Source organism: Geotrypetes seraphini, chromosome 1 (assembly GCF_902459505.1).
Source record: "Geotrypetes seraphini chromosome 1, aGeoSer1.1, whole genome shotgun sequence".
NCBI lineage: Eukaryota > Metazoa > Chordata > Amphibia > Gymnophiona > Dermophiidae > Geotrypetes > Geotrypetes seraphini.
In genome coordinates this window covers 74748027-74768180 of record NC_047084.1, presented here as the reverse complement: position 1 = coordinate 74768180, position 20154 = coordinate 74748027, and the positions used below count along the sequence as shown (strand labels likewise).

The 20154-nt window shown below is 45.3% G+C and overlaps 1 protein-coding gene across 5 annotated transcripts in view; it reads right to left on the bottom strand.

Annotated features, from left to right (window-relative positions):
* Positions 1-20154, bottom strand: part of PDZD2 (PDZ domain containing 2) — a 487038-nt gene that overhangs the window by 420175 nt on the left and 46709 nt on the right. For all 5 annotated transcript variants that reach the window (XM_033933443.1, XM_033933453.1, XM_033933424.1 and 2 more), the window contains one exon: positions 9576-10404. In XM_033933443.1, the coding sequence (XP_033789334.1) occupies positions 9576-10045 (470 nt within the window). In that variant the 5' untranslated portion in view covers positions 10046-10404. The remainder of the gene's footprint in view (positions 1-9575; positions 10405-20154) is intronic.

Genomic DNA, 20154 nt, shown 5'->3' with positions numbered 1-20154 from the left:
ATAAATGATAATGTTTAAAAATTTTGATAAATAAAAAATTATATACTTTCAAAATACCTCACCTTGGTTACTAATGCAGCACATGGATAAAGTTTTACCAAATATAGAATGACCACAAATTAGAAACAGAAATGAACACACAAAAACCAGAAACCCCAAGAAGCCAGACTTTGCATGCAGTATGACATTAAAGAAATAGAAACAGAAATGCATTTCCTCCTGTTCTGTGCAAAATAGAAAGATATCAGAGATGCTACATATCCAAATTGCCAAAGCTGGCACATTCAAATTATTATATTAATTTTTATTCTGCCTTTATTTTCTTGCACAGCTTGGTCTTTAGCCCATTGTACAGGGGCTGGGGTTTTACATGCTGGCTACTAAATGCATCTTAAAAGCAAGAAACAAAACCCAAACTGCAGACTGATATGTACAAGATGCAGGCAATGTTTATTTTACCTAATATTAAATGCGGTAACCAATACCACCTTTTTACAAACCAAAAGACCCAACACGGTCCGTGTTTCAGAAAACACGCCTTCTTCAGGGATTCATGGTAAACAAATATTGGAACTCCTCCCCTTCTGCAGTGGAGAATAGCACCCTCCTCAGTTGGTACCAAAGCAACCGAACTCCATTGAAACAAAAGAAAGGAGAAGGAGAGGCATTAACTCCCTCAGCAACAAACATTCTGCTCTGCTCTGAAACTTAGGAAATAGAACAATGATTAATAAACAATTAACAAGCAAACAGTGAACAATAAATCACACACAATCTACTAACAAGCAGGGGCTATAGAAACCTCCCAAGAGGAAAGGAAAAGGAAAAGGGAAACCCCCTGTTCTTGCAACACATCTCTGCTTAATCTTAGATAAAGTAGAAAAGATCCCAAGACAGATGCTGGGAAAGTCCAAGGCATAAATCAGGTGAATCACAAAAATCTGCACAGGGAGGGTAGTATGGATTCCTATAATAATAATAATAACTTTATTCTTCTATACCGCCAATAATCGTGTGAATTCTAGGCGGTTTACATTTGAAGAGAGCTGGACAATCAGCGAGTTACAATATGCAGATAATCAGTGAAATTACAGTATGTAGAATCTTGAAATACAGCGAAATACAATATACAGTTTATTAAGTATTTTCAGAGGGGACATGTTAAAAATAGGAGCAAATTACAAAATACAGTTTTAGCAGAGTTACTGTTTAGGTGATATATCAGTCGAATAAGACAGTTTTTATGACATTTCTAAAATGTCATAGGTCTGTCTAGAAATAGGAGCAAATTACAAAATACAGTTTGTTAAGAATTTCGGAGGGGCATTGGATAGAAATAGAAAAGAAAAGGATTAACAGAGTTACTGTTTAGGTGATATATCTGTCGAATAAGGCAGTTTTTATGGTTTTTCTAAAAATGTCGTAGGTTAGTCTAGCTCCATTAATGTAGTTGTCAAGCCAGTGTTGTTGTTTGTTTGCTTGGTACACAAAAGTTCTTTCCAGAAAGGTTTTGTATTTAATGCCGGTAATGCTTGGATATGCAAATAGATTGCAGTTTCTGGTTTGTCTTATGGGACTCTATAATACGAAGTGGGATAGCAAGTATGTAGGAGCTAGTCCCCAAACCAGCTTGAAACATATGCAAGAGAACTTGAATATTATTCGTGCCTCGACTGGCAGCCAGTGCAGCAGTCTGTAGTAGGGGCTGACATGGTCGCTTTTTTTCAATCCAAATTTCAAGTGGACTGCTGTGTTCTGAACAATTCTAAGTTTCCTCATTGTTTTTTTGGGTATACCCATGTAAACGATATTGCAATAGTCCAGTGTAGAAAGCACTAGTGATTGCACTAATAATCTAAATGATAATGGGTCAAAGTATTCTTTGATGGTCTTTCATTTCCATAATGCCAGGAAGCACTTTTTTACCACTACATCCGTGTGTTCACCCATTGTCAAATGTGTGTCTAGTGTGACTCCCAATATTTTTATTGTTTTAGTAATCAGGTAGTCGTGGTCTTTTATGTGTAATGTTGTTTTGGTAATTTTGTCTGTTGGGCTTGCAAGGAAGACTTTTGTTTTTTCTGTGTTTAGTTTCAGTTTGAAGTTGATTGTCCAATGTTCTAATTTCTGTCATGATATGAGAAATGTATTCTGAGGTTTCGTTTGTTATGCTGTTCACTGGGATTAAAATGGAAATGTCATCTGCATATATGTAGTAGTTTAAGTTTAGCTTTTACAGTAAGTGTCCTAAGGATGATACGTAGATGTTAACTAGTGTAGGTGATAGTGGTGAACCCTGTGGTACTCCCGAGGGGTTTTTCCAGGAGTTTGAGTATGTCCCATCACTAACCACATGGTATGATCTCTTTGTTAAGAAACCCTGTATCCAGTTCCTTACTCTTCCCGTAAGTCCTATTTCATCTAGGCAGGGTAGCATTATTTCATGATCAACAAGATCAAAAGCACTGCTGAAGTCTAGTTGTAAAATCAGAGCACTTTTTCCTTTGCTGAATAAGTCGTATAGGTGATTTAGGATTGAGGCTTAGGACTATCTCGGTGCTAAAACCTTTTCTGAATCCTGACTGGTGTTCATTGAGTATGCTAAATTTGTCTAGATAGTTCACTAGCTCTAAGTTGATCAATCCTTCGAGCAGTTGGTAAATAAGGGGATGCTTGCTATGGGTCTGTAGTTGGTTTCCAGGGCTAGTGAGTTTTTTTGATCTTTAGGGATGGGTATGATCAGTATATGTCACATTTCCTCGTGAAATGTTCCTTCTGTGAGGGTGGTTGTTATCCAATTGAATAGATCCTTTTTGAAATCTAGTGAAGCTGTTTTCAAGGTCTTGGAAGGACATACATCCAGTAGGCAGTTCAATTTAGTATATTTATTGTACAGGGTTAGAAATTGGTGCCATTGTGGAGGTTCAAAATGGTTCCAGAGCATGTCTACTCTGGGTTCTTTTTCGTGGGGTCCAAGTTGGAATTCAAAGTTGGGTGAGGATGAGGGTATGGTTGCTCTTACGTCTAAGATTTTATTGTTGAAAAAAGTGGCAAGGGTTTCTGCCGAGGGTATACATTCATTTTCCTGTAGCAGGATTTGGGTAGTGTCTGTTAGTCTATTTACCAACTGGGACAGCTCTTTGCTATTTGTTTTGGGTGTCCCTATTTTTTGTGCGTAGTGTTTTGTTCGTTTTTCTCTAATCAATTTTTTTGTAGTTTTTCATTTTTTGTTTCCAGTGTATTTTGTTTTCCTCTTTGTTTGTTTTTTGCCAGATTCTTTCTAGTTTTCTCAGTTCCTGTTTTAGAATTAGTAATTCAGAGTTGAACCATTCATTTAGTTCCCTTTCTTTCTTTTTGTATGTTTGGAATGGTGCTATTTGGTCTAACACTTCTTTGCTAAACCTTGCCCATTTAGTTGGGAAGTCCTGTATTTCCTCAGTTTTGAGTTGTAGTTCATAGTGGGCCCAGAATTCTATTGGATTTATAATTCCTCTTCTGGTGACTGTGGTTGATTTAGGGTTTTTCCTTTTAAATTTTGGTTGGGGGTGATTTTTTTTGCCAATATAAATCAAAATTACATATGTAGTGATCTGACCAGATGCATTTTTCCCAGGTCCCTGTGCTATGATGGATCTTTGGTTCAGGGATTTCTTTTTGCGAAAAAGTAACTATTTCAAGTTGGTGGCCTTTTTCATGTGTTTTCTCTGGTTTTGGTATTTTGAAACAGAGTTTTTAAGAAAGTGTCAATTTCTTTTTTTTTTATTATTATTTATTTATTCAATTTGATTAATACAAACAAGCAATAAACATACTTGTACACAGATTACACAAAATATTATAAGAGAAAAAAAAAAAACCAAAACTATAACCCCAATTCCACTTAACACAGTGTTTTGGTTACTCAATAATAGTTCAAATTATTTAGTCCACAACTTTTGGAGAGAGACTTAAGAAAAAATAAAAATAAGAAATAAGACGAATCTTATCCAACATAGAAAGCGGCATTTTCCTGCGGTGCTACAGCCATTCATAGCAGGTTACTCATTTTCAGTTACAGGCCCTACATGCTCTTTAGATTCTATAAATCCTATCAATTGTTTAGGCTCAAAAAATAAGTAATTCTTATTCTGATATGAAACAAAACATTTTACAGGAAATTTCAACATAAAATTTGCTCCCAAGGCTAGGACTCTTGGCCTTAATGCCAAGAATTCCTTCCTACGCCTCTGAGATCTCAATGACATGTCAGGAAATATTCGAACATTAGAGCCTAAAAATTGATCATTAATATGACGAAAAAACAAGCGTAGTATATATTCTCTATCACTTTCTAAAGCAAGAGTTATTAACAGGGTTTTCCTTTCCGTTATAACCTCTAAAGAGTTCTCCAGAAACGTCGTTAAATTCATGTTGTCATTATCTGTCCCTTGAATCTCATTAGGAGTGGAAACTTCTACAGGTTTCTTTAGTTGCAGATAATTAGCTCTAACAATTGGTGGCAAACTTTCTGTGGGAATTAGCAAAATTTCCTTAAAGTATTTTCTTGCCATCTCCATTGGTGAAATTAAGGGACATTTAGGAAAATTTAGGAGTCTCAGATTATTTTTCCTTAGTTGGTTCTCAAAACTTTCCATTTTCCTGGCAGTAAATGATCTTTCTTTTACCAATTCCAAATCCAAAGTTTTCATTTCGGATATTCTTGACTCCTGTTTTTCTAATTTCTCACTTAAATCTTTAAGGACCAAGCCCTGTTGCTCCACTTTAGAGTGAATGGTCCCATAATCAATTTTTAAAGTGGAAAAAGATAGTTTGAGGTTAGCGTCCATAACTGATATGGCCTGCCATAAAGCCTCCATATTTATTACCTTAGGCTTCTCCAACACCCCAAAGTTGATGTTACTTCCTCCCGAAGCTCCTCTCAACTCCTCTGCAGAGTGGGAAAGCTGCTGCTGTTCTCTAGCTTCTTCAGCTCCCGATAGAATTGGAGCTGGCTGTCCTCCTTCTCTGGGGATCGATGTACCTTCCGGGGTCATGACTTCCTCAGGAACTCCCGACTCTGCACTGCTTCCGGGTTGTGGTGGTGGCTGCCTCTGCTCCGGGCTCAACAACGCCCGAATGTGCTGGCTGAGTTCGCCCGACGTATTCGGGCTTACCCCTGAAGTAGCCCCCGAAGATTCACTCGAGCGGGCTAACGCTCCCTCGATTGTAGTTTGCACCAGACGCGGTGCCGCTATCGCAGCCGGAGGATTGCTGCGAAGGGCTCCTTTCCTCTTCCCCATATCGAGGTAAGAGGGTTGCTAGGTCACTTCAGCAAAACGCCTGCCGACTGCAAGAGAGGGAGCCTCCTACTCAGGCGTCCGCTCTCGTCGCCATCTTGTCTCCCCGAAAGTGTCAATTTCTATCACGTCTGGTTTTTCCACTTGTTCTAGGTGAACGTTTATGTCTGCTAGTTCCAGGTTGTACTTTTCTTTTAGGGTGCTAATAGTGAGGTATTCAAAGAACTCTTCTCTAGTACTAGTCCACTTTTGGGGGGGAATGTAAAATAGTGTCACGGTTAATGCCTCTTCCAGTTGGGTGTTGGTGATTTTGCAAGTTAATATTTCCAGATCTTTTTGCTATAATCATAGGATTCTTTTAAGATTATTGCTATCCCACCCCCTTTTTTCCAGTTTCTAGATAGAGGTATTATTATGTAACCCTGGGGAAGCATTTATTTCATAATTGTATCGGTGTCTGAAAACATCCATGTTTCAGTCAGAAATAGGAAGTCAGGGTTCGTTTGTGTCAGCCAATCGTGTAGTATTTGAGCTTTGTTTCTTACTGAACGTGTGTTGAGATAGTATCCCTTGAGGTTACCATATTTAGTTGGGGTGGGTGTTCTAAGGCATACTATTTTTTTCAATTTTCTTTCCTTGGTCTTGTTTCTGTGGAGTTTGAATGAATTGCGAGCTCTATTTACCACGGGTATTTGTAATGGGCTTAGCTTTGAATAAGAGGCAGTCACTAGCAAAAGTGAGCATTTTTGAGGCAGAAAAACTTAGTTTTATATTAGATCACTAAAAATCCAAGATGGGCACAATTTTTATTTTTTTTTTGTAAATCTTTATTGACATTTCAAACTTTTATAATGTATATAATTGAAGAATCAGAAAAACTATATGAAAATACATTCTTATCACAATTATTAAACAATTTTTCCTCCCCTTCTTATCCTAGTTATAAACAATAATATTATATCTTATGCTATCAATATAATAAAAAAAATAATTTTACTTTTCCAAATAAATATTCTACCCCCCCCCCACCTTCCCATTAACTAATTTTATAACGTCACAATTTAAAAAAAAAAATTGCAACAAAAACAGGCCACTGGCGACAGAACAGAAAACTAAAAAATTGTGATTTTAGGGTTTTGGAGAAGGGGAACCTAAGTTCTAACCTCAGAAACCTATAAAACTGAAAACTACAGACCTCCCCCATCACCCAATGTTCCCCTTTCAGGAATTATGGGAGTACTCACTGTGACTTCTGGTGCTCGTTTGCCTGAATCAGCCTGGCTGCAGGAAAAGGATTTCTGCCTCAGAAATTGTACAGACCTCAATCTTCAAAGGAATTCTTCTGGCTGCCGGTGGGCCAGATCACGACAAATGCCTCCCACCCCCAAGATTCCTCATGCAGCGATGGGGGGAGAAATTACACAGCTGGCTCATTGATACCCATGATCCCCACAATATCTACTTTATAAGCTTCCCTCGTCTGTAACGGCTCTTGTTTTGTAAGCTCTTCTGTAAGCTCCCCATGTTTGTATGGGTTCTTGTGTAATTGTAAATCACCTTGAACCTTTATAGGCATAGAGCGAACCACAAATCTTATATTAGATTAGATACCCAGAGGGTTCTTACTCAGGGGCCACACAGCTTGTGCTCAAGTCTCCGATAAAAATCAGCAAGTGAGTCGCTCCCAGAGAGACGGACCCTGAGCTCCTGATGGAACCCAAAGCAGGCAGGCTCCACAGGTACTCTATGAGACTGGACTGGGAGCAGCAGTCTTGTCACGCTGGACTGCGTCCTTTCCCTAATGGAGAATGACCTAGCAGGGGACCTCTGAGCACCAAAGTCATGAAGAATTTGGTTTTTTAATCAGACAGAAAAATACCTGAAAATAATAAAGAGAAGCAGAGAAAACACACCTTCTGAGTTTGCTTTCAGAAGGAACAGAGGAGGGTACTGTTCTCCACTGCAGAAGGGAAGGAGTTTAAAGCTCTTAAAAGTGATACCCTTCTACAGTTTTGCGGGAAGTGGGAATCAACACCTCAAATACAGACTCCTGTGTATCCATAACAGAACTGTGGATCATTTTTAACAGGCAAGTACCTCCTGAATGAAAGCTCTGATTATTTCTCTATTCACACACCGATTCTTCTCCTTAGATGTTTATATACCGTATTTTCACGCATATAACGCGCGCGTTATACGCGTTTTTACCTACCGCGCATACCCCTCGCGCGTTATATGCGTGAGCGCGGTATACAAAAGTTTTAAAACATAGTTCCCACCCCGCCCGACGCCCGATTCACCCTCCCAGCAGGACCACTCGCACCCCCACCCCGAACGACCACTCGCACGCGCTCCCACCCGCATCCACGATCGGAGCAAGAGGGAGCCCAAGCCCTCTTGCCCGGCCGACTCCCCGACGTCCGATACATCCCCCCCCCCGGCAGGACCACTCGCACCCCCACCCCGAACGACCGCTCGCACGCGCTCCCACCCGCACCCGCATCCACGATCGGAGCAAGAGGGAGCCCAAGCCCTCTTGCCCGGCCGACTCCCCGACATCCGATACATCCCCCCCCCCGGCAGGACCACTCGCACCCCCACCCCGAAGGACCGCCGACTTCCCGACAATATCGGGCCAGAAGGGAGCCCAAACCCTCCTGGCCACGGCGACCCCCTAACCCCACCCCGCACTACATTACGGGCAGGAGGGATCCCAGGCCCTCCTGCCCTCGACGCAAACCCCCTTCCCCCCCAACGACCGTCCCCCCCCAAGAACCTCCGACCGCCCCCCAGCCGACCCGCGATCCCCCTGGCGACCCCCACGACCCCCCCACCCCCCTTCCCCGTACCTTTGGTAGTTGGCCGGACAGACGGGAGCCAAACCCGCCTGTCCGGCAGGCAGCCAACGAAGGAATGAGGCCGGATTGGCCCATCCATCCTAAAGCTCCGCCTACTGGTGGGGCCTAAGGCGCGTGGGCCAATCAGAATAGGCCCTGGAGCCTTAGGTCCCACCTGGGGGCGCGGCCTGAGGCACATGGGCCCAACCCGACCATGTGCCTCAGGCCGCGCCCCCAGGTGGGACCTAAGGCTCCAGGGCCTATTCTGATTGGCCCACGCGCCTTAGGCCCCACCAGTAGGCGGAGCTTTAGGATGGATGGGCCAATCCGGCCTCATTCCTTCGTTGGCTGCCTGCCGGACAGGCGGGTTTGGCTCCCGTCTGTCCGGCCAACTACCAAAGGTACGGGGAAGGGGGGTGGGGGGGTCGTGGGGGTCGCCAGGGGGGTCGCGGGTCGGCTGGGGGGGCGGTCGGAGGTTCTTGGGGGGGGCGGTCGTTGGGGGGGAGGGGGGTTTGCGTCGAGGGCAGGAGGGCCTGGGATCCCTCCTGCCCGTAATGTAGTGCGGGGTGGGGTTAGGGGGTCGCCGTGGCCAGGAGGGTTTGGGCTCCCTTCTGGCCCAACTACCAAAGGTACGGGGAAGGGGGGTGGGGGGGTCGTGGGGGTCGCCAGGGTGGTCGCGGGTCGGCTGGGGGGGCGGTCGTTGGGGGGAGGGGGGTTTGCGTCGAGGGCAGGAGGGCCTGGGATCCCTCCTGCCCGTAATGTAGTGCGGGGTGGGGTTAGGGGGTCGCCGTGGCCAGGAGGATTTGGGCTCCCTCCTGGCCCGATATTGTTGGGGAATCGGCGGTCCTTCGGGGGGAGGGATGTATCGGACGTCGGGGGGGGGGCATCAGGCTTTCAGGATGGGGACAGACCTTCAAGGGGGGACAGTGCACGGAAGTCAGGGGGGGTGAACGGAGAGTCGGGACAGCGCACGGAAAGTCGGGGCAGTGCACGGAAGTCAGGGGGGGTGAACGGAGAGTCGGGACAGCGCACGGAGAGGCGGGGCAGTGCACGGAAGTCAGGGGGGTGAACGGAGAGTCGGGCAGCATGCGCGGTATAATCGTGAGCGCGTTATACCAAAGTTTTTGTGCTTATCATCGTGATTTCTGCGCGCTATACACGTGTGCGCGTTTTATACGGGTGCGTGTTATTTGCGTGAAAATACGGTATTAGGTTCAGCTTATTGCGTGCATTTTTCCTATTTTACAAATAATGGTTTCTCTCTATGGCTATGCAATTTAAAGTTTTCAAAAAAAATCAGTGCTAATGTGCACTTTCCTTTGTCAAGGAATAACAAAGTTCATTCCTTCACTTGTAGTATGTTGCTTGAAACACCCTTTCTTGCTCCTAAAAACTAAAAGGTCAAATTTAATAATGCTTGCTTTGCTGGTTAACAGTTTTAAAAACAGTCCAGTAAACTTACCTTGCCCCACAAACATCCACACCAACCATTAACTGTCCATTTAGTGAAAGAATTTCATCACGAAGTTTCATTTTCCCACATTTCGCAGCTGGGCTGTGTTTCTTAAGATCCGTAACCCAAATGCATCCAACATCAAGTACTGGTCCATTATGCACTTTTCTTTTTTTACCACTCCTTCGTTTTTCTCCATAGTCTCCAAACACTGGGATGTTCCCAAAACTTAAGCCATGAACCTCGGTATCTTCCACTCCTTTGGTTAGGTAAACGGTACGTATTTCCCTATCTAACAGATTTTGGCTCTGCTGTAGTTTGTTTTCATCCACATTAAAACTGAACTGTATGTATTCTCTTAGCTTGTGAATGGCAGATGAATAAAGGCCCTGCTCTGGCCCTTCCTCTATCACATTGTCTTGCAACCACTGATAAATGAGGGGAAGATAAAAAATAGCATTTTCTTGAGTAATGGGCATTGTGGTGGACCAAAAATGTCTACATCATTTGAAGATGTGTTTCTTGGGTCCCATGTTTATAATTGTTTTTCATTTCCAATGCAAAGCAGGCATGTACATTACCTGAGTCTACACTTAAACAAAACAGAACTGATGGGGAGAAAAAAAAATGCTCAGGACAAAAACTGTTACATGTTTCAGCTTGGCAAGAAGTGGTGGGACTTTTGCACACAAACAAAAACAATTGTATTCAGCCACAGAAGGAAGGAAGTGTTGATGAATTCTTGTTAAGTTGATTTTGCAGATGAACAGATGTGACCGATATTTGAATCGAGGAATGTTAAATCCCCAGGAAAGCATCAGGTTCTCTAGCACCTACCCTGTACAAAAAAAGACACAAAGTTAAACCCATATTTAAAAGGAATATTACACACTATGGAGCCCTTTAATTAAACTGCAGAAAAATCTGCAGTTACTACAGCTTAACACAGGACTTCACTGCGCAGATGCTACAAATTTAGGGCTCCTTTTACAAAGCCACAGCAGTGGCTGCTGCTGCAGTAATCATTCCAATACTCGTAGGGACTTAATGAGCACCAGAGTATTTCCCACATGGCAGCCAATACCGTAGCTTTGTAAAAGGGAGGGTTAATGCAGTGACTATTGGAGGCATTCTATCATTTGACACACAGGGCTAGATTCACTAAGCTCACCGATCATCTCCTGACCAGTTTCCGAGCGTTCCCCAAACCCAACCCGATTCACTAACAATCAATCTCCCACCCGATCTGATGCGCCCATGCAAATGAGGGGAAATGGCATGCATAAGTGGGAAGCCCTTGATTCACTAAACAGAAGGAACACTGATTGGGCTTGCCTAGTGGCGTACCAAGGGGGAGATTGGGAGGGTGGTCCGCCCCGGGTGCACGGCTTGGGGGGTGCACAGCCAGACAGGTCCAGGTCCTCCTGCCCTTCCTTTCCCCCAGCCCGCGCCGCTGCAATCTTACCTCCCCCCGCTGACAAGAAGTCTTTCTGACGTCAATTCCGACGTCGGAGAGGACGTTCCAGGCCAGCCAGGCAGTGATTGGCTGGCCCGGAACATCCTCTCCGACATTAGAATTGACGTTGGAAAGACTTCTTGTCAGTGGGGGGAGGTAAGATTGCAAGCACGGACCGGGGTAAAGGAAGGGGAGAGGCGCTTTTTTTTTCTGTGGCAGGGAGAGAAGGATGTAGGCAGGCAAGCTGGCTGGCTTTAGAGCAGCAGGGAGGGAGGGAGATAGGTAGGTAGGCAGGCAGGCTGTCTTTGGGGGTGGACAAAATCTAGAAGGTAGTGGGGGACATAAGGAGGCACTGGGGGCACTAAGGACACGGAAAGGGGGCACTGGGGGCACCATGGACATGGGACAGAGGCACTGGGGACACCATGGACACGGAACGGAGGCACTGGGGGCACCATGAACACGGAAGGAGGCACTGGGGGCACTATAGACACAGGACAGAGGCACTGGGGGCACTATGGACACAGGACGGAGGCACTGGGGGCACTATGGACACAGAACGGAGGCACTGGGGGCACTATGGATACAGGATGGGGGCACTGGGGGCCCTAAGGACATGGGAATGAAGGAGGGAGGGAATAGAAAGGGACAATTATTAGGCCTGAGTGCAGAAAGAAAGAAATGAAAGAAAGGATACACAGTCAATTAATAGATGTCCCCTTTTGATGAAAAAAATAAATGGTCACGTTACCTCTGACTTACTTTCTCTGCAGCAGTCGGCAGCCGAGCTGAGGTGCAGGAAGGTCCCGCGATGACTCGTCTGCCGGCTCTGCTCCAGAAGAAGTAAGTTACGTCGGAGGGGGTGGACCTGGCAGACGCAGTCATTGCGAGACTTTGCCACAACTCCCTGCGTCTGCCGGGTCCACCCCCTCCAACGTAACTTACTTCTTCCGGAGCAGAGCCAGCAGACGAGTCATCGCAGGACTTTCCAGCATGCGGCTGCTGAGTCCGCTCCAGAGCAAGTACGTCAGAGTGGGGTGGACTGATAGCCAGCAGCTACAGTCATCGTGGGACCTTGCTGCATGAAGGGAGAGAAAGGAGCAGGATTGCTGGAATGGAAGAGTGGTGGAAGGAAAGAAAGGGGGCAAGGTGGTATGGAAGGGTGGTGCTGATAAAATTGATGTACAGAGAAAGGGGAGAGACATAAGGGGGAAGGATATTGGAGGGAAAGAAAGGGGGCAGATGCTGATTGAAGAGGGGTGGATGGCGAGAGAAAGGGCAGACATTGGATAGTAGTGGGGAGCCTATGCTGGATGGAAGTGCAGATGGGAGAGATAAGGGAGCAAATGCAGGAAGGAAATGGGAGGAGAGAAACAGGGGAGCAGATGCTGGATGGAAGTGGACAGAGAAAGGACAAGGTACTAGATGGAAGGGTTGGAGAAAGAGGGTACTTGATGGAAGGAGGGGATAAATAAAAGGAAGGCACATGATGGGGAGAAATAAATTGAGTTAGGGAAACACTGGGGGGTAAGGGAAAGAGATGGCAAGCTTTAGGTAGACAGTAAAAAAGGACATTGATGAGAGGGTAGTAAGAATTTATTCTAGACAGATGCAGAAAAGGAAAATGAGGAAAAAAAGGGAAAGGGATTGCAGAGGAGAGGTGTGGGAGAGGGAAGGAGAGGAGAGAGATGCCAGACCAATGGGGGTGAAAGGAGAGATGGAAGGGGGAGGCATACAGTTTCTGGAAGGGGCATAGAAGGAGAGAATATGCCATATAGGAAAAGAGACAACAGACAGTGGATGGAAGGAAGAGTTACAAGAAGATGAGGAAAGCAGAAACCACAGAAGACAAAGGTAGAAAAAATTTTTCTATTTATTTATTGCTTTAGGAGACATGTGTCATTGTATGCAGAGTCCAGCTTCTTAATGGTTCAATTTAACCTTTGTCTATGTATTTCTATTTTATCCCCCCTTTTACAAAACTGTGGAGCGTTTTTTAGCACCAGCCGTGGTGGTAGCAGCTCTGATGCTCAGAATTCTATAAGCATCAGAGCTGTTACCACCGTGGCTAAAATCCACACTACAGTTTTGTAAAAGAGGGAGGGGTTAGTTTGTGATGACATATTCCATACTAGGCAAAGGTATTTTCTGTGTTCTGTGTGTTCGAGAGACATGGTTTTTTGTTAGGATTGACTGCAGGATTGATCTGTACTAGTCTGGCTTGTTTAGTTTTACAATGGGTGTATTGATGTACTGCTCACTGCAGTATGTAAGATGCTGCCGTTTCCTAGTTACTTATGTGTGACATGTGGCTTGTTACTAAAAATCATGTTTTTCGTACAAATGAGGGGGTGTCAAAAAATGATGGGCCCCGGGTGTCACATATGCTAGGTACGCCACTGGGCTTGTCAATCCAAAATGAAGCGACTGCTGAAGCCCAGTCGCTCACATCCTTGCCGACTGTCCTGCTCTCTGCCACCCTGAAATCCCAGCCCTGCAGCCCTAAAATCCCAGTATCAAAATAAAAAATAAAACATTTTTGGAATGTCTTAAAACGCATCTCCTTTGTGCAAAAAGCACAGTGCGAACCCGTGGTTTTAACCCACGGGTTTAAAGCGGGGCTGCACAAGGCATGTTCTGTTCTGTGTTGTTCCGTAGTCTGGCTGCAAAACGTGTTCTGTTCCATTCTGGCTGCATAAAAAATTGAAAGGATTCCTGAAGTCCACTCATGGGGCCAGTGAGTGCAACCACCCCTCCCCCTTTAGCTTTGACCTCATGCTTGTGCGGAGAGCAAGCGCATGCACAGATCATATCTACAGACAAAGAGGATGGTCTGCACATGCAGCGATCCAATCACATAATTTGCATGAGGACTCTGTATTGAATCAGTCGCCCGGCAAGACTCAGCCACGGATCGCCCAACAACAGTAAGTTTAGTGAATCTGTCACAGGGCTAGATTCATGAAGCCTATCTTTGCTAGGCGATCCGTGGCCGATCCGTTTACGAGTCTTCTTGGGCAATCAATTCAGCAAGCCTCCTCATGCAAATTAATGCAATCGGAGGCACGCCCAGTCACTGAACGGATTGCTGCAGCGCGATCGAGACGCATGCACGTACCATCTTATTTTCCTGTAGATGGTCCGTGCATGCATTGGCTATCAGCACAAGCATGGGAGAGGGGGGATCAAGGAGGCTAGAAAACTGTCAGTATAGGACGTGAAGGAGATCAGCCGGGGCTGGTGGCGAGAAGTGTAGCCCCGCTTTTAACCCACAGGGGGCATGGCCGAAGAGAGCAGGGCGGCATGGTAGAATAGGGCAGAGAGGCAAGGGAAGAAGAGAGCAGGACAGTATGGCGGAAGAGAGGAGAGCAGCAGAGAGCTGGATGCTTTTTTGATAGTTCTGGGATTTCAGGCAGAGAACAAAGAGCAGGACAGTCGGAAAGGCGGTGAGCGGCTGGGCCCCAGCAGTCGCTTCTTTTGATCGGCCAGCCCATTCGGTGCTCCTGAAGTTTTCTTTTGTGAATCGCTTCCTTCCTATATTTGCATGTCATTCCCCCTTACTTACATGCACAAATCGGATCAGGCAGGAATCGGATTGGGAGTAAGGTTAGTTAATGGAAGCAGGGTCGCAAAGTGATCACAAACCAATCAATACACGATCGGTTTGCTTAGTGAATCTAGCCCATAGTACTTTACTTGGAGTTAGGAGGAGCCAATTGCTTCTGTGCTATTTAGGAGGCAGCAAGTGGTCCCACACCAAATACAAAAGTGCTGATTAAAGGCAGTATTTACAGACTACATAATTAAACAATGTATTCAATGTAAGGTGTTATCCTTGGTGCATCAGACTGTGTATTGCTCTGTACCTTACTGGTTTCAGTATCTTTGGGAGGTCTATGGACAGTCTAGAGCTCTGTGATCAAAGAGTAATATGCGATTGATATTTCAAACAGCTGTGACTATAAAGGATGCTGCCATACAATTATAAATGTTTTCCATTTATTGGCATGACTCTATGGAACAAGCTAAGTGGACAATTAAGATTATGTACATACCCCTAGGTACATTAGATAGAGTGAAGTTGCTGGAACAGTTAGGGAATAATACTTGAGTATCTGAATAATTTGTAATCCGCATAGAATTGTAGGATATGCTATCACACCACAGGACCTGCCTAGCTTGCAGATAGCCTGCACGGTGTCTTTTCTGAGGGGGAAGGGGTAAAACGTGGACCTGGCGGATCTGGTGGATCTAAAACCGCATGTCCTTAAAAATCTGAGGTCCGTGGCTCTGACAGACCTCTATGACAATTTAGCGTTGACGGATCCATCTCAGCATAGAGAGGGAAAAGTATTAGGATACGTCAGCGCTAAAATGTCATAGAGGTTTGTCAGAGCCGTGGACCTCAGATTTTTTAATTTACTAGGGCTGCAGGAAACCGGTTTAAAGGATTCGTTTTAGAGCCACTCCAGCACTAGTCTCTGGCTCTGACATTTTAGCGCTGACGGATCCTAATACTTTTCCCTCCCTATGCTGAGACGGATCTGTCAGCGCTAAATTGTCATAGAGGTCTGTCAGAGCCAGAAACTAACTACAAGTGGCACGGACCTCAGATTTTTAAGGACGTGCAGTTTTAGATCCGCGAGGTCCGTCAGGTCCATGCTTTACCCCTTCCCTTTTTTGGGAAGGGGTAAAACGCGGACCTCACGGACCTGACGGATCTAAAACTGCACGTCCTTAAAAATCTGAGGTCGGTGTCCATGCCACTTGTAGTTTCTGCCTCTTACAGACCTCTATGACATTTTAGCTCTGACGGATCCGTCTCAGCATAGGGAGAGAAAAGTATTAGGATCCGTCAGCACTGAAATGTCATAGTGGTCTGTCAGAGCCAGAGACTAAAAGTGGCGCGGACCTCAGATTTTAGGAAACCGGTTTAAAGGATTAGTTTTAGAGCCGCACCAGCACTAGTCTCTGCCTCTTATAGACCTCTATGACATTTTAGCGCTGACGGATGCGTCAGCGCTAAAATGTCATAGAGGTCTGTAAAAGGCAGAAACTACAAGTGGCACGGACACGGACCTCAGATTTTTAAGGACGTGCGGTTTTAGATCCGCCAGGTCCGCATTTTACCCCTTCCCAGAAATTAGCTCAGCTCTCCCTTTAAGCAGGTAAAGAGCACAAAACTTAAGCTCCAGCTTCAGAACTTGGGAGCTCTGACATTTCAGCCCAGCGGTTTGTTCAAGGGCTTTATCTCAGATTTTAAACAAACACACACAGCAGGGTGTCTGGAGATTAGCTTTCAGTTTTAGCTAGGCACTTTCCTGGAGCTCTGTTCTAACAGAGAAAGGGCTAGATTCACTAAGCAAACTTGTACTGATCGTTTTGCGACCCCTTAATGAGCAAATTTCCCTCCGGCCTTATTCACTTACCTCTCCCGCGATCTGCTTTGAATCCGTGCATGCAAATGAGGAGAAATGCATGCAAATTGGACAGCAACGCGATTCACTACACAAAATTTCACATCTGACAGGGCTGGCCAATCAACGGAAGAAGCGACTGCTGGGGAGCAGTCAAAAACATCCTTCCGACTCTCCTGTTCTATTGAAGCCCTGCTCTCTGCCCTGTCAGTCCCAATCTCCTGCAGCCCTGATCTGCCTGTTTCGATCTGCCTGCCCTGGCTCTCGTGGTCCTGCACCGAATGCCTGCCTGACATGTCCTCTCTGCTCCACCTGGCTCTGCCACCTTCCTTCCAGTGCAAGCCCGCAGGTTTAAAGTGGGGCTGCATGCCGAAGTGCAGCCCCTCTTTAAACCCATGGGCTCGCACTGAAGGGAAGAGGCTGCCGCTGCCGTATGGAAGCAGGAGAGTCGGGCAAGAACATGCTTGCCTGCCTGCCCTGAACATGTCTGCCCCAACTGCCTGTGCAAGCCTGTGGGTTTAACCCGAAGCGGGTTAAACCCACGGGCTGCAAAAGTTTAAAGTTTTTTTAAAAAAACAAAGTTACGGGCGGGAGGATACAAGATGGCGGACGCTATGTAGCTGTGCTCGGCAGGCTTAGCGTTTTTTCTTCAAATTAATACTTCAACCAGATACTGTACTTACTTGTCGGAATGCCTCATGCAAAGAGGAAGGGGAGTGTGAGAGCGGGTCATTTGCCGCTGCTCACATCGTCTCCAGCCCAGCAGTCAATTCAGCGGTTTTTGCAGCCGCTGAGCCCAGCCGACGCCCAGATGTCCCCGCGGCGGGAGAGTTCCGCGTCGGACCCGAGTGAGGGAGCACTCGGGTCTTTGGACTTGTTGACATCGTTGTCTCCACCGCATCTCTCTGCGCCCCCATGTCCAGCAGAGGCGCAGAGTGTCGAGCTTGGCCCCGAGGGAGAGGAGTTGGAGACCCCGGAGCAGGCAATGGGAGGAGCTACAGCCCTAGCTGGAACGCTGGGAGGAAGGGCTGCCGAAGGAGAAGGAGCACCAACAAGCACCCCAGCAGTGACACTGGAAATACTTTTGGAGGCTATCAAGAGAATGGATGTGAAGGTGGAGAAGACTGCCTCAGATGTTGAGGTAATGGTTAAGAAAATGGATAACTTTTCTGAAAGTTTGCTAAAAGTTAAGCAAGAATGCATGGATAAAATACAAATTGAGTCAGCTTCACTGAAAAACTCAATTACCACCATTGTTAAAGAACAAAATTCTACAGCCCGTAAAATAGAAATGATTGAGAACTTTAACAGAAGATTGAACTTGAGAATTCTAAATTGCCCAAGGATTTCGGCAATATCACCTATTGAGATTTTTAAAAAATTTTTGGTAGAATGTTTGAACTATCCGCAAGATCAGATTCCGCCTTTAAACAAAGTGTACTTCTTACCTACTTCAAAAAGAAATTTAGATATACCTAAGGGTGAGAATTTGGCTACTGATAAAGATCTGCAAAATCTCACGGCAATATTAGAGGAATCATCTATGGAAGTTAAAGAAAGAGGAACTTTAATTGTTAACTTTATCTTTGAACAAGATCTTAACGCAGTTATGAGGTTATTCTTTAAAAAGTCTGGATCACTTTTTTGTGGTCAACGTTTATGGTTATATCATGATGTAACTAGAATAACCCAGGAAAGAAGGAAAATGTTTTTGGGCATGAGAGAAGAGACAAGGAAGCTAGGTGCTACTTTTTTGCTAGCTTATCCATGCAAATGTGTCATTAAGTTTAAGGGCCTGAAATATGTGTATTTTACACCAGATCATCTACGTTCCTTTTTAGATCTCAAAGGTTTATCTAGTGGAGGGAATGTAGCTTAAAGGAAATGCTGGGTTCTAGCGTTTAAGTCTTTACTTTTATTTCTTTGTTGTATCATTGTAATATTACTCCTATAATATCTTTGTTTTCTTTTCCTCCTTCTAATTGAGGTCTAAGGAAGAGTTAAGTTTCATACATATTTATTTTAAAGACTGCAATGTTTAATGATGTTTTTCTTTTGGAACATGATTCTGTATTTCTAAATCAAGTAGTTATACTTGTAAAGTATGTTAAATTCAATAAAAATAAAGTTAAAAAAAAAAAAAAAACAAAGTTACGGCTGGGACAGGTCTGCATGGTCTGCGCATGCGCAAGCCATGCAGACAAATGGGTGCGTTCCTCCGATCGCCCCCATCTGCATATTTTTGTTTCCTGAATTCATTGGATCTGCCCAGATCGGGCAGGTTAGTGAATCCTGGTCAAACTCATCTCTCTTGCTTCTTGATTAGTGTCAGCTGCACAGTTTTCTCCATACAAGCAAACACACATAATGCTAGCAAGGCAATGCTTCCCTGTACAGCTTAAAGACACTGTTAAAGGCTGGTATCCATACCTTCTGAGCCAATATACATTTCCCCAAAAGGGTTAGAGATATCCATTAAATCTTCTATGGAAATAGATGCAGGGTCTGAGCTCAAGCCTGGCAAGTCCTCAGTCATTTCTACATCATGACTAGAGAATGACAAGGGGAAAAAATCTGTCCCTATCACTGCCCTGTCCCCAGACCACCGTCCCCTACACCGCCCCATCCCCATAGCATCCATACAAGCCTCAGTACTGCAATATTTAGCTTATTCCTTCCTTATAAATCAAAGTTCTAGCTGCTGAACTAGAGAAAGAGATTTTCAGCTGGCAGGGCTTTGTTTATAAATTTTTATCAACACAACTAATATACTACTTTATCTAAAAAATGTCACAAGGTGGAGAGCAGTGTTCCCGCTAAGCTGCGCTGGCGTGCGCTGGCGCACAAAATATTACATCGCAGCGCACAAGTTTCACGTCACAGCGCACACTCGAGCGGAGGTGAGAGGAAGCGGCGGCGGTCTGCCCTGATCGCCTAAGATGCAGCAGCGGCGGCATCCCCGTAATTTACGGGGATCATGAAAGGAGCCGCCGCTGCTGCATCTTAGGCGATCAGGGCAGACCGCCGCCGCTTCCTCTCACCTCCGCTCGAGTGTGCGCTGTGACGTGAAACTTGTGCGCTGCGATGTAATATTTTGTGCGCCAGCGCACGCCAGCGCAGCTTAGCGGGAACACTGGTGGAGAGGGTTGCCAAAAAGATCTACGAGGAGAAAATAGCTCAGGATGCCAAAAATTTCAAGGCCTTCTTTAGATACGTTAAGGGGAAAAACCCGCAAGGGAGGCAGTGGGACCACTGGACGACCTGGGAGGAAAAGGGTGCATCAAGGATGACAAACAAATTGCAGACAAACTGAATTCCTTCTTTGCATCTGTCTTTACAAAGGAAGACACCGCAAGAATACCCGACACAGTGAAAGTGTTCAAGGGAGTCATATAGGACAGCCTCACCAAAGTAGAAGTGGACTTGGACCAGATTTACCACCAGATCGACAAACTTAAGAGTGATAAATCTCCTGGACCAGACAGAATTCATACGAGAGTCCTAAAAGAACTAAAATTTGAAATTGGAGAACTATTGCAAAAACTTGCCAACCTGTCAATCAAAACAGGACAGATACCAGACAACTGGAAGATAGCGAACGCCACGCCGATATTTAAAAAAGGATCGAGAGGAGCGCCAGGCAACTACAGACCTGCGAATCTCACGTCTGTCCCTGGAAAGATGGTTGAGGCGCTGATCAAAGATAGCATAGTCC